Source organism: Schistocerca nitens, chromosome 4 (assembly GCF_023898315.1).
Source record: "Schistocerca nitens isolate TAMUIC-IGC-003100 chromosome 4, iqSchNite1.1, whole genome shotgun sequence".
NCBI lineage: Eukaryota > Metazoa > Arthropoda > Insecta > Orthoptera > Acrididae > Schistocerca > Schistocerca nitens.
This window is the reverse complement of record NC_064617.1, coordinates 772,873,687-772,888,580: the sequence shown is the minus strand read 5'-3', so window position 1 is coordinate 772,888,580 and position 14,894 is coordinate 772,873,687. Positions and strand designations below refer to the sequence as shown.

Sequence of the window (14,894 nt, the reverse complement as noted above, 5' to 3'; positions counted from 1 at the left end):
TTTGAGTGATATTCTATAGACCAGTTAATTGTTTTAAAATCACTTCAAATCAAATAAGGGCTAATGTCCACCTTATCTTTTCTATACTGAAATTTGTTTAATACTTGTGGGGACTAGTGTCCGACATTGATATTTAAATTTTCTTTACCATCTTACAGTGACTATTGTCTGTTTATCTTCATTATATTCGAATCATTTTGACATTTTAAGGAGCTAGTTCCCAATCTTTATTGATTATATTTCCTGTCTTGGGTTTCCATGTAGGGAAAGACTAATGGTTACAACTTGTCTTACATAATTTTACTATTACTATCTGTGTCAATTAAGTAAATGAACTGCCAGAGGCTTTGAGCATTAACTGCCAGCATTTTAAAAAGCTTCAGTGACAAGAGTTGCTTACTACTGTTGAAGCTGTATATTGCTCAAGTACCAATGTATGCATTTTTATTCTATGAATGTATATAAATATTAAAATTAGTTGACCATTCAACCGCTTACCACACCAGGACCCCTTTATCCTAGTTATCACGCTCCAACAAAGCCACAAGTTTGCATATCTTGAAATTATCAGTAAATACATCTGACAGCAAGAAGAATATTTCTGAAGAAGAAAATCACACCAGTGATGACAGCATTCATCCTACATTTAAGTCAGAAGACACTTCAGACACTTATACCTCACAAGGCAACATGCAACTAGCACTAGTGGTTTGGACAAAAAATCTGTGGAACTTAGAACCTTACCTACAAACTGGAAGACCATCCAGTCCAAATGTTATAAAAAATGATTCCTGGTCCAACAAGATATTTTGTACCTGGAGTAAGTGATATAAAATCCTCTTTTCAATCTCTTATGGACAATGATGTTCAGGGTAATGTGGTGGAAAATACTAATATTGAGTGTCAAAAGGTTTATGGTGACATCTAGGACAAATTAGATCAAATTACACTTGAAGCCCACACTGGTTTGTTGTTACTGTCCGGTGTGTATAAATTGTATAGTGAATCAATAAACAGTCTATGGAAACCAGAAGCAGGTAGAGACATTTTTCCTACTGTAATGTCATAAAAACAATTCTGTTGCAACTTGCATGTGAAACACTTCTATCACAAATCTGATCAATGAGCAAATGACAAGCTACCACCTATAAGAGTTCTGTTGGAAAAGTGAGTGGAAATACTGTTGAAACTGTATAATCCTGGCACAAATATAGCCACAAATGAGGAAACATAACCTAAATTTAAAATTATAGTAGCTTTTAATAATTTATCAATATGATGGCCTAAATGTAATTAGGATCATTATCACCCAAAATGGCATATACTGACAAGCCAAAACATTATGACCACCACCCACTCCAGCATTGGATGCTGCCTGGTGGCATTGTGGGCACATGACATGGTAACAAAAGTATGCAAGCAGAGCACACACGAATGGTGGATCACCCTATGGGCTGCAACTGAGGAAATCCTTTGCAATACGCGATTTTTACAAAGGGCAGATTACTATTACAGAGAAAACAGCAAAGCTGGTCAAATGTACACATGCTTCTGTCATGAGCATTTACGGAAAGAGGTAAGAGGACACTGAGACTACCACTAGGTGCTAAATGGTTGGATGTCCATGACTCTTCACAGAACATGGGGTTCAGAGGTGTGTCTGCTCTTTAAAGTAGGACAGATGATGATCTGTAGCATCTCTGCTGAAAGAGTGCAATACTGGAGCACGCACAACTGTTTCGGAGCACACTGTTCACCATACATTGTAGAACATAGAGCTCCACAGTGGACCACCCCTACATGTTAATGTGCTGACCCAACGGCATTGTCAATTATGATTGCAATGGGCAAGGAGCCTTTCGGATCCAACTGTCAATCAATGAAAACTTGTTAGCTCTTTGGGTGAGTCCATTTTTCCTACATTAGGTTACTGGTCACCTCCATCAACGCCATCATTGAGGTGAATGCTGGCTCAAAACATGCAGCACATCATGGATGCAAGCTGGTGGGAGAAGTATTACACTATGGGAAACATTCTCCTATGCTTGCATGGGACCTGTCATAGTAATTGAAGATATGCTGACAGCTGCAAGCCACCAGCATCTCTTCATGTTTGATGTCTTCGCTGACAGTGATGTCATCTTTCAGCAGTATAACTGTCCGTGTCTCGGAGTCAGAACCATGCTACCTGTCCATGTCTCAGAGTCAGAACCAAGCTACAGTGGTTTGAGGAGCATTATAGTGAACTCATGTTGATGTCTTGGTGACCCAATTCGTCTTATGTAAATCCTATGGAACTCACCTGGATCACTATCATGTGCCACCAACGGGTACTCAAATCAATGACTTGTTACTTATCGTGAATTATTTGACTTGTGCATAGACATCTAACGCCGCAGACCTCCACAAGTCTACAATAGACTGTTGGATCCCTGATACTCAGAATCAGTGATGTATTTCAATCCAAAAATGGACAAACAAGCTATTAAGGAGGTGGTCATAATGTTTTGGCTCAGCAGTGTATTTGTGTAGGTTTTTTAAGGAAAGGAGTAAGGTTAGGCTACTCTTTTTTTCACCATTTTTGTCACTTCTCTCTCTCTCTCTCTCTCTCTCTCTCTCTCACACACACACACACACACACGCAAACACACACACACACACACACACACACACACACACACACATACAGGGTGTTACAAAAAGGTACGGCCAAACTTTCATGGAAACATTCCTCACACACAAAGAAAGAAAATGTGTTATGTGGACATGTGTCCGGAAATGCTTACTTTCCATGTTAGAGCTCATTTTATTACTTCTCTTCAAATCACATTAATCAAGGAATGGAAACACACAGCAACAGAACATACCAGCGTGACTTCAAACACTTTGTTACAGGAAACGTTCAAAATGTCCTCCGTTAGCGAGGATACATGCATCCACCCTCCGTCGCATGGAATCCCTGATGCGCTGATGCAGCCATGGAGAATGGCGTATTGTATCACTGCCATCCACAATACGAGCACGAACAGTCTCTACATTTGGTACCGGGGTTGCTTAGACAAGAGCTTCCAAATGCCCCCATCAATGAAAGTCAAGAGGGTTGAGGTCAGGAGAGCATGGAAGCCATGGAATTGGTCCGCCTCTACCAATCCATCGGTCACCGAATATGCTGTTGAGAAGCGTACGAACACTTCGACTGAAGTATGCAGGAGCTCCATCGTGCATGAACCACATGTTGTGTCGTACTTGTAAAGGTACATGTTCTAACAGCACAGGTAGAGTATCCCGTATGAAATCATGGCGTTGAATCGAGGAAGTACAGTACATACTGACGAAACTAAAATGAGCTCTAACATGGAAATTAAGCGTTTCCGGACACATGTCCACATAACATCTTTCCTTTATTTGTATGTGAGGAATGTTTCCTGAAAGTTTGGCCGTACATTTTTGTAACACCCTGTATATATATACAGGGTGAGTCACCTAATGCTACCGCTCGATATATTTCGTAAACCACATCAAATACTGACAAACTGATTCCACAGACCGAACGTGACGAGAGGGGCTAGCGTAATTGTTTAACACAAACCATACAAAAATGCACAGAAGTATGTTTTTTAACACAAACCTCCTTTTTTAAAAATGGAACCAAGTTAGTTTTGTTAGCACATCTGAACATATAAACAAATACGTAATCAGTGCCGTTTGTTGCATTGTAAAATGTTAATTACATCCGGAGATATTGTAACCTAAAGTTGACGCTTGAAACCTCCGACGTTCAGTTGTGTGTTGTAACAAACACAGGCCATGGTCGGCGAGCAGCATCTGCAGGGACATGTTTACGATGACGACCGTGTTTACGAGTGTGGCTGTAGTGCACTGTTGTGGTTTGGTCTAGCTGTCGCAGTGTCTGCATGTAGCGCTTGCTTCTATTGTTATTCTGCATTCGTCTCCGCACGCAGACCAACTGTAGTACACCGTGTTACCAGACGTCTGTGATAGTGTAGTGTTGTAGGAACTGTGACCATGGTGTATTCGAACTCTGAAAAGGTGGAGATGATACTCATCTATGGCGAGTGTTGACGAAATGCAGCTGAAGCCTGCAGGGTGTATGCAGAACGGTACCCGGACAGAGAGCATCCAACGTGCCGCACATTGCAAAACATCTACCGCAAACTGTATGCAACAGGTATGGTCGTAGCATGCAAACGGGTCCGCAACAGGCCCGTCACAGGAGAAGCGGGTGCAGTTGGTGTGTTAGCTGATGTTGCCATGACCCCACACATGAGTACACGGGACATTGCGAGAGCCGGTGGACTGAGTCAAAGTAGTGTCATGCACATACTGCATCGTCACCGCTTTCACCCGTTTCATGTGTCATTACATCAGCAATTACATGGTGATAACTTTAATCATCGAGTGCAATTCTGTCAATGGGCATTAACAGAGGATGCATTGAAGTTCTACCTGTTTACCGATGAAGCGGGTTTCACAAACCACGGGGCAGTGAATCTATGGAACATGCATTACTGGTCCGTGGACAATCCTCGCTGGCTCAGACAGGTAGAGCGACAGCGACCGTGGACTGTAAATGTATGGTGCGGAATCATTGGCGACCACCTCATTGGTTGTCATTTCACTGCAGGGGCCCAAACAGCTGCAACATACATCGCGTTTCTACAGAATAATCTGCCAACGTTGCTCGAAAATGTCCCACTGGAAACGCGTCGACGTATGTGGTATCAGCATGATGGTGCACCTGCACATTCCGCAGTTAACACTAGGCTGACCCTTGACAGGATGTTCGACGGGCGTTTCATAGGACGTGGAGGACGCATAAATTGGCCAGCCCGTTCTCCTGATCTTACACCTCTGGACTTCTTTCTGTGGGGTACGTTAAAGGAGAATGTGTACCGTGATGTGCCTACAACCCCAGAGGATATGAAACAACATATTGTGGCAGCCTGCGGCGACATTACACCAGATGTACTGCGGCGTGTACGACATTCATTACGCCAGAGATTGCAATTGTGTGCAGCAAATGATGGCCACCACATTGAACATCTATTGGCCTGACATGTCGGGACACACTCTATTCCACTCCGTAATTGAAAACAGAAACCACGTGTGTACGTGTACCTCACCCCTCATGGTAATGTACATGTGCGTCAGTGAAAAAGACCAATAAAAAGGTGTTAGCATGTGGACGTAATGTGCTGTTCCAGTCTCTTCTGTACCTAAGGTCCATCACCGTTCCCTTTGGATCCCTACATAATTCGGTGCTCTCCGATACACACGATTGAACAGCGGAGGAGTGGTACTCAAGCTTCAACTTTAGGTTACAATATCTCCGGATGTAAGTAACATTTTACAATGCAACAAACGGCACTGATTATGTATTTGTTTATATGTTCAGATGTGCTAACAAAACTAACGGGGTTCCATTTAAAAAAACGTAGGTTTGTGTTAATAAACATACTTCCGCACATTTTTTTATGGTTTATATTAACCAATTACGCTAGCCCCTCTCCTCACGTTCGGTCTGTGGAATCGATTTGTCAGTATTTGATGTGGTTTACGAAATATATCCAGCGGTAATGTTAGGTGACTCACCCTGTATATAGAAAGAAACATTCCACATGGGAAAAATATATTAAAAAATGCTGTGACTTACCAAACGAGAAAGCGCTGGCAGATAAGACGCAATAAAAAACACACAAATACACACAAATTTAAAGCTTTCGCAACCCACGGTTGCTTCATCAGGAAAGAGGGAAGGAGAGGGAAAGACTAAAGGATGTGGGTTTTAAGGGAGAGGGTAAGGGAGTAGAACTTTGTCAAGCAGATATGTTTTGGATTTGTGTTTGAACTTAATAAGTTAATTTTACCATCTATTTTTTCCTTGGGAAGACGGGCAAAGATTTTTTATGACTGAATACCAGAATCATTTTGGTGCTTTTATTTTCAAGATGTTATTGATTGTTGGCAACAAACCAAATAAATGAGTAGCTAAAAAATTTAAACTGTTTGTTGATGTGTAGCATTTATCCAAAATCCTTCCTAGCTTTCTCCTCCCTTTCTAGCAGGCACAGATCCATGGTTCAGTTTTAGGAAGGGGAAAAGAGGTCACAGTTTATTAACTTCTCCCTCCCCCTTTCACCTCTGAGAAGGGTTACTGTTATACACCACATGCACTGATACAATTAAGTATTAAAATCTTAAATGCAGTCCATGTAGTTCTGATCTTAACCTTGTGAGTTTAACTTGTTTCCACTAGAGAAGACAGCCGAATGCAAGACTTTTTGACTGTCATCCAACCAAACTGTGTTGGTAAACATGATTTGCTGCAGAATATGAATAACAGAAAAATGTGGGCTGTAGTGGTCTTACATGGTAGTGTGCAAACGTGTATATGGTTTTCACGCATCACAGAATAAACAAAAAGGTAAGCCTGGATAGATTGATGTGACAAAGCCAATTCTTTAATTAGAGAGCATGTTAGTGGTATCTATGATCATAAAATACTGCAGGAATTAAAAGGATGTTATAAATGGGAAGACAGAATGTATGGTAATATCTATGAATTTAAATTAAAGCAAATACTTACAACAGAAATTACGTGTTCCTGTTTACTCGCTGTGCAGCTTTCTACTTCACAGAAGGGCAGCATGTCAGCAAAACCACCCTTTCTATTGCCTGCTATTGCAGCCATATCTGCAATTGCACCTGAGCCAACCAAGCTAGCACCAGGAGATAGTGGCGTACTGGAACGTGATAATGCTTCCGGCTGCAATACATCATAACAAAGATAAATAAAGTTTCAGAGCTGCCATTTAAATAAGAGTGTCATTCACACTGTAAGATGTTAATACACAGGTTTGCTTGAATTCAAACATATCCTCAAAAATGCGCATCCCCAATGAGACCTTTATTAAAAGGGGAAAAGCAGGCATAATCTTTATGTACAAAAAACAATCACACAATAATTCAACAACACGAGTTATTGGCTCTTTGGAGATGCAATGAAAGCAAATAATGGTAACAATGCACGAATGTGATAGTTGGAATGTGGTGATATCTGTTATTTATTGTTAAGCATTGGTTATTTCACAGGGTGTATGCGGGAGCACTCATTTGAAATGTGTATTCATGGAATTGTAACAATAAGCCCCTGTGCAGTACATAATATTACGTGTAGTGTCTGCCTCTAGAGTGGAATGAGTATCATTGTGGTGCTAACAAATCAACAAAATATGCAGATGTAGTGTGATTTTGCAGTACATAACAAAATCAAATTCACTAAAATAGAAACTGGAGCTGTGATTAACATTGTTTGGCTAAGATTCAATATCAAGGATGGACATAATATAATGAGGCCATTCTACAGACCAACAGACTCACAATCCCAGATGCAAACAAACAATTCAGAGAAACCTTCAACTCACTAATGTCTATGTTCCCCAATCATATCATCATTATTTGAATTTGGATAATAAGAGTTTTGTAAATGGTGGACAAAACAAGACATCCTGCAGAAGAACACTAAATGCTTTACCTGGAAATCATAAATAGTTTAGATGCTCACTTATATGGAAATAAATTATATCCAATGGCAACATTAGACCTGGCTGGTATCAGCAAACATAAGGCTGTTGTAGCAACAATGATTATGAAGTACGAAGGGTAACTAAAACAAGTAGGAGGAATTAGGTGTTCAGTAAACTACATAAAGAGGCAGTAGTGTCGTATCTCAAGTAGGAACTTCGAACGTTTAGAAATTAACATGGTATATGATGTCTGTTAGAACAGTATCCAACTTTCGGCTGAGGGTGGGGGGGAACCTGGCTTACCTGGAGCATTGGACTGCTAATCACCCTGAAAGTCGTTCCCTTGGGACTCCACACACTTCTCCCAGTGGTGCCACTATTGCTGGAAGAATGCCAAAAAAGCCTCTTTTGGAATGGACTTTAGCTCAGCTATTATTACTGTCATAATGTCTTCTCTTGTCTGAAATCGCATTCCTTTAATGGCGTCTTAAGTTTGGGAAATAGCCAGAAGTTGCAGCAGCCAAATCAGGAGTGTAAGGAGCTTTTTGAAGCACAGTAATCTGTTTTTTTTTTTTTTTTTTTGTAAAAAAAGTCAGAATCTATTGTGAGGAATGTGCCAGAGCATTGTCATGATGGAGCCACCAATTTCCTGTTGACTGTTAAGTCCAATTTCTTGTGCTACACTGCACCATGTAGGTGACAGACAACATCCCTGCTGTACTCTTTGGTGAACATTTCAACCTGTGATGTGTACTCATGGTTTACCACACTGCAGGAGAAAAAGAAAGCAGTCAGCATCGCTCTGATGTTGCTGCACACTTGGTGAGCCTTCTCTGGTCTTGGTGATGAGGAATGCTTCCACTGTGACAACAGGGATTTGGTTTCCAGGGACTCGTCACCAGTGATTATGGTGTTCCCGAAGTAGGGGTCACTGTTCGTGGCGTCATCCTGTGAGATTTTGACACAAAGTTGCATTTGCTCCACCTTCAGCAGCTTCAACACATATTACACTGACACTCTCTTCATGTCAAATCTTCGACCACAATGGAGTGCTGATGTCCATCTTTTCCACAATTTCTCTGATAGTCACAGGACAGTACCGCATTATCACAGTGTTCCCTTTGGCAATGAGCTGGTCATTTTGGCATGCTGATGCTGACCTGAGCATGGCTCACTCTCCTCTGATATGCAGCCATCTTTAAATTGGTTGTACCACTCCTTAATCTGTGTGGTACCCATAGTATAATCACCAAAAGCCATCTAAATCTTCTGAATGGTTTCCACATGGCTGTTCCCCAGTTTCTGGCAAAATTTGATGCAGTAATGCTACTCCAGTTGTTCTGTCATATCTCTTACAATGAAAAACTGACATGAGCACTACACATTGTCTCATGTTTGGATATTTTTCTAACAGAACTCACTGAGACTTTTCAAGCTTTCCCAATAGACCTGTTGCAAATACACTTCTAAGGTTTGCCACTGGATAACACTGTGCAAGTCTCACAATATTTCATCGAGACAACTATTCAACATATTCAGGTGGTAGTAGCAACTAACATCCCGCTGCAAGATGTGACTTGCAACACTGTCACAGAGGAGATGAAATTTATTGGTGCCATGAGCATGAATTATCCATTTGCAAAGAGATGTTCACAGTTGGAGGAAAATGGTGCTCAAAGTGCCCCTTGCTGGAGCCAAGGAGAAGCATTCTGTGTGTGTGCAGTGGGGAATGTGCTCTAGGACACCAATGTGGTTAACAGATGAATTAACTATTGGCAATCTGCTATGTTGGTCCACAAATTATGGGTCCTTGTTCCTCTGGTTTTAGTTTAATGGCAGTCACTGCTGGCTTTCAGGCAGCACTTAGCTGAAATCCCATGGCCCTCTTGCTAAGATTATCTGTGTACAGATATGTATGACCTCCTTAAAAACACAATCCCAGAACGACCATGCTCAGGATAAAACTTCTGTCTTGTAAAATATACAGTGCTCTGTCTTCAAGCAGAACAGCATCACAGCTCATTTGACAGGCTAGATCAGGCATGTATGCTGATGATGTTCAGCAAAATGTTCTTGCACAGTTGCATGTATCTGCCCAATATATGACTCCCCACACTGACATTGGGTCTTACATATATGCTCCATTTTCTGAGGCCAAAGTTATCTTTGACCAAATATAGAAGGTTCCTCAATTTGCCAGTGGACAAAAACTACTCTTAATGCCGTGTTTCTGAGTGTCCTTTTGATTTTAGAAGACATGCTGTCAAAATATGGTGAGAAGGCCATTGCAGTGAGTGCCTCTGCATCTTCATTTATATCCCTAAATTGAACTCATTGTGACCACAAAGCATTACATATCTGCTTATCAGAATAACCATTCTAGTCAAATACCACTCTTTATCCCAGCTATCGCATCTCTGATTAGGGCTGTCCCAGGTGTTAGTGAAAAGTTCAGATCCCTCTTGTGCACTGAAGCCATTGCCTCATTCAAAAACTTGTCCATGAAATTAAACATGGCATGTCTTCGAGAAGGGTCTAAACTTTGCACCAACTACCAGGACAGCTCCAATCTGAGATACTGATATGGATAGAATAGGCACTTTTGAACCTCCCTACTGAGATTACAGAACTGATGGGACAACAGCTGAATTTTAATCCTGGATCCACCAAAACAGGTCAATATTCCTCCAGAAGAAAGGTAGGCTCTGTGAGATTTGAGAGAAGACAAAGACCCTTTTACCTGCTGACAAAGTAACACCCTCATTCTACTCTCATGAACTGAGCACAGCAGCAAGACTGAGATGGTACTCAATGAACCTGCATATCACAAGCTAAGAGATGACTCGACTGGCAAGACTCAGAGAAAAACACTAGACCTCCTCAAGGAGAGTTCCATTCCAGATAACATCATCAAGGCCATACACTAACAGGCTGCAGTTCCCCCCAAGACCATATGGCCTACTGAAGTTTCACAAGGATGGGACCTCACTTCATCCCACAGTAAGAACCAATGGAGCACCTACTTGTTTCTTTGTTAACATCTTACATCCCTATTGAGACTTACTGTAGGAAAATGGGGTCTTTAAATTCAGAATTCAGAGGATTTCGTACGAGGATTGAAGATGCATAAACTACAACTGTTGGCTCTTTTCGTTATTTTTGATGTGGTAGCCTTTATTTACAAAAGAGTGACTAAAGGACTCATCACAGCTTATTAGCAGCAAGTTCAACCTTCCTACTTGTGGTGGTATCTTAATGGAGTATCTGTGGTGTGGCCCTATGGAATAGAAAGACTACCTGTATTTCTTCAACATTTGAAATCAATCCATCTGAATATTTAGTTCACCATGCAGGTGGAAAAAGATGGCAGCTTACCACTTTTCAGTGTCATGGGCAGTAGAAAATCCTACAGAATGATGGGACAAGTGTCTACTGCAAGCTCACTTACACAGACTTATAATTCCAGGGAGAAAAGCTATCATCACCCTGCCAGTGATGTAGGGTCTTACTCTCCCTGGTACTCAGAGTACATGTGGTCTCAGATTCTGACAGCCTGACATGTGAGGTGCAACACCTTAGAAGAGTGCTCAATGGTAATTCTGATAAACATATATGCAATGTGTTGTGACAAAAGTGAGTTCAATGTAGGGACACTCTGCAAATGGCCTTCTTCCCATGTTTTATTGACATGTCTTCAAGAATTGTGTTTGGTCAGATGATCTTGGAATTAGAAAATGTGTTGTAAATAAGATTCCATTTCAGTGTGAGAAATCTTATATGGGGCAGGCATGCAAGAATGTTGTGTTGACACCATTGACATTCCGGCCTGAGACAATATGATAAATCAGTGATAATGGAGCACTGCCTGAGCACGGACCATCATGTTTTATTGTAAGATTGAAGTTTTATCCTCAGTGTCATCATTCTGGGATTGTGTTTTTAAGAAAGCCATGCATATTTGCATAGCAGACTGTTTATTTTATTTTTTTAATGAGTCTTCCAACTGGGTTGATGTTGCCCACCATGAATTTCTCTCATGTGCCAGTCTCAACAGGACACTCACCATAACACTAAACTGGTTCTCAGCTAACAAACTTCTTTGTAATCCAGAGAAAACTCAGCATCTGCAGTTGGGATTGGCTAAGAAGGTAGAACCAAAATCCATAAAACTGCTAGGAATACACATTGATGCCAAACTTAACTGGCAACCTCATATCAACCAGGTCTGCAAAAAGTTATCGAGGGTGTCCTATCTCATCTGGAAACTGTATGATGTAGTGAGTAACAAATATCTCAGAACAGCTTACTTTGGACTTTTTCAGTCTCATATATCTTATGGGCTGTTACTATGGGGTGGCTCATGTCATGTCAATGATGTATTACGGATGCAGAAAAAAGGTGCTACGAATAATGTGCATGGTTGGTCCAAGGGAACACTGCCATCCCTTATTCATCAAAATGGAGATAATGACAGTGATAAATCTTTATATTTATGCACCACTGATATATGCTAAAAAGAACAGAACAAAATTTAACACCAGAGAGAATATACACTTACATGACACCAGAAACAAAGAGAGTATTAACATTGGAACAATACCAGAGAAGGAAAGTTGCTACTCACCACATAGCGGAGATGCTGAATCGTGATAGGCACAATAAAAAGATTCACACAATTATAGCTTTCAGCCATTAAGGCCTTTCTCAGCAGGACACACACACACACACACACACACACACACACACACACACACACACACACACACATAAACGCAATTTGCACACGCATCTGCAGTCTCAGAGAGCTGAGACCACACTGCGAACAGCAGCACCAGTGCAGGATGGGAGTGACAACTGGGTGGGGTAAGGAGGAGGCTGGGGTGGGGAGGGGGAGGGGTAGTATGGTGGGAGTGGCGGACAGTCAAGTGTTGCAGTTTACACGGAGGACATGAGAGAAGGTGCAGAGGGGGTAAGTAGCAGAAAGGAGAGAAAATAAAAGACTGGGTATGGCGGTGAAATGATGGCTGTGTAGTGGTGGAATGGGAACAAGGAGGGGGATGGATGGGTGAGGACAGTGACTAACGAAGGTTGAGGCCAGGAGGGTTACGGGAACGTAGGATGTATTACAGAGAAAGTTCCCACCTGCCCAATTCAGAAAAGCCGGTGTTGGTAGGAAGGATCCATATGGCACAGGCTGTGAAGCAGTCATTAAGATGAGGATGCCCCATTTTGGCTGGTTACTGTGCCCCCACTGAGAGAATCTCTGCTCTCGTAGACCAGCACCTTCAATCTATTACCTGGAACCTATCCTCCTATGTAAAAGATACCAACCATTTCCTCGACCGACTCTCCACAGTTCCTGTCCCTTTACCACACGGTGCCCTCCTCGTCACTATTGATGCCATCTCCCTGTACACTTACATTCCTAATGCCCATGGCCTTACTGCTGTCGAACACTACCTTTCCAGACGCCTTATGGATTCCAAACCAACAACCTCCTTCCTCGTCTCCATGACCAACTATATCCTCACCCACAATTACTTCTCCTTTGAAGGCATTACCTACAAACAAATCTGCAGTAGGCTATGGGCACCCGCATGGCACCATCCTATGCTAACCTATTTATGGGCCATCTAGAGGAATACTTCCTAAAAACCCAGAATCCTAAACCCCTCACCTGGTTAAGATTCATTGATGACATCTTTGCTATCTGGATTGAAGGTGAGGACAACTTATTCACATTCCTCCAGACCCTCAACAACTTCTCCCCCATTTGCTTCACCTGGTCCTACTCAACCCAACAAGCCACCTTACTACATGTTGACCTTCTCCTCAGAGATGGCTACATCAGTACCTCCGTCCATATCAAACCTACTAACCACCAGCAATACCTCCACTTCGACAGCTGCCACCCATTCCATACCAAGAAGACCCTTCCGTACAGCCTAGCCACCCATGATTGTCGCATCTGGAGTGACGAGCAATCCCTCTCAAAATATACCAAGGGTCTCACTGAAGCCTTCACTGACCATAATTATCCTCCCATCCTTGTACAAAAACAAATCTCCCATACCTTACCTTTCCAGTCTCCCACCATCTCCCACAGTCCGGCCACAGAGGAGCATTCCCCTCGTAACTCAGTACCATATGGGACTGGAGCAACTGAATTACATTCTCCGCCAGGGTTTCAATTACCTCTCGTCATGCCCTGAAATGAGAAATGTCCTGCCCACTATGCTCTCCACCCCTCCTACCGTGGTATTCTACCGTCCACTGAACCTTCACAATATACTCGTCCATCCTTACACAACCCCTGCTCCCAATCCCTTACCTCATGGCTCATACCACTGTAATAGACCTAGATGCAAGACCTGTCCCATACATCCTCCTACCACCACCTATTCCAGTCCAGTCACTAACATCACCTATCTTATCAAAGGCAGGGTTACCTGTGAAACCAGTCATGTGATTTACAAGCTAAGCTGCAACCACTGTGCTGCATTCTATGTAGGCGTAACAACCAACAAACTGTCTGTCTGCATGAACGGCCACTGACAAACTGTGGCCAAGACACAAGTGGACCACCCTGTTGCTGAACATGCTGCCAAACACGATATCCCTCATCTTAATGACTGCTTCACAGCCTGTACCATATGGATCCTTCCCACCAACACCAGCTTTCCTGAATTGTGCAGGTGGGAACTTTCCCTGCAATACATCCTACATTCCCATAACCCTCCTGGCCTCACCCTTCATTAGTCACTGTCCTCACCCATCCATCCCCCTCCCTGTTCCCATTTCAGCACTACACAGCTGTCATTTAACCGCCACACCCAGTCATTTATTTTCTCTCCTTTCTGCCACTTACCCCCTCCCCCCTCCACATCTTCTCTCCTGCCCTCCGTCTAAACTGCAACACTTGACTGTCCGCCACTCCCACCATACTATCCCTCCCCCTCCCCACCCCAGCCTTACCCACACCCAGTCGCCACTCCCATCATGCACTGGTGCTGCTCTTCACAGTGTGGCCTCAGCTCTCTGAGATTGCAGATGTGTGTGCAAATTGCATTTGTGTGTGTGTGTGTGTGTGTGTGTGTGTGTGTGTGTGTGTGTGTGTGTGTCTACTGCTGACAAAGGCCTTAATGCCCGAAAGCTTTAATTGTGTGAATCTTTTTATTGTGCCTATTGTGACTCAGCATCTATGCTGTATGGTGAGTAGCAACTTTCCTTCTCTAGTATTGTTACATTCCATCCTGGATTTTCCATTGTTAGAGTATTGACATTCCTAGACATAGGCTGACAAAAACAGGCAACTCTCACTAAGTGAACTCTTTGAAATTATTTAAC

At 42.4% G+C, this 14,894-nt stretch overlaps 1 protein-coding gene across 4 annotated transcripts in view; it reads right to left on the bottom strand.

The window, feature by feature from the left end:
• LOC126253107 (protein pigeon) overlaps positions 1 to 14,894 on the bottom strand; it is a 486,240-nt gene that overhangs the window by 115,658 nt on the left and 355,688 nt on the right. For all 4 annotated transcript variants that reach the window (XM_049954213.1, XM_049954212.1, XM_049954214.1 and 1 more), the window contains one exon: positions 6,608 to 6,787. In XM_049954213.1, the coding sequence (XP_049810170.1) occupies positions 6,608 to 6,787 (180 nt within the window). The remainder of the gene's footprint in view (positions 1 to 6,607; positions 6,788 to 14,894) is intronic.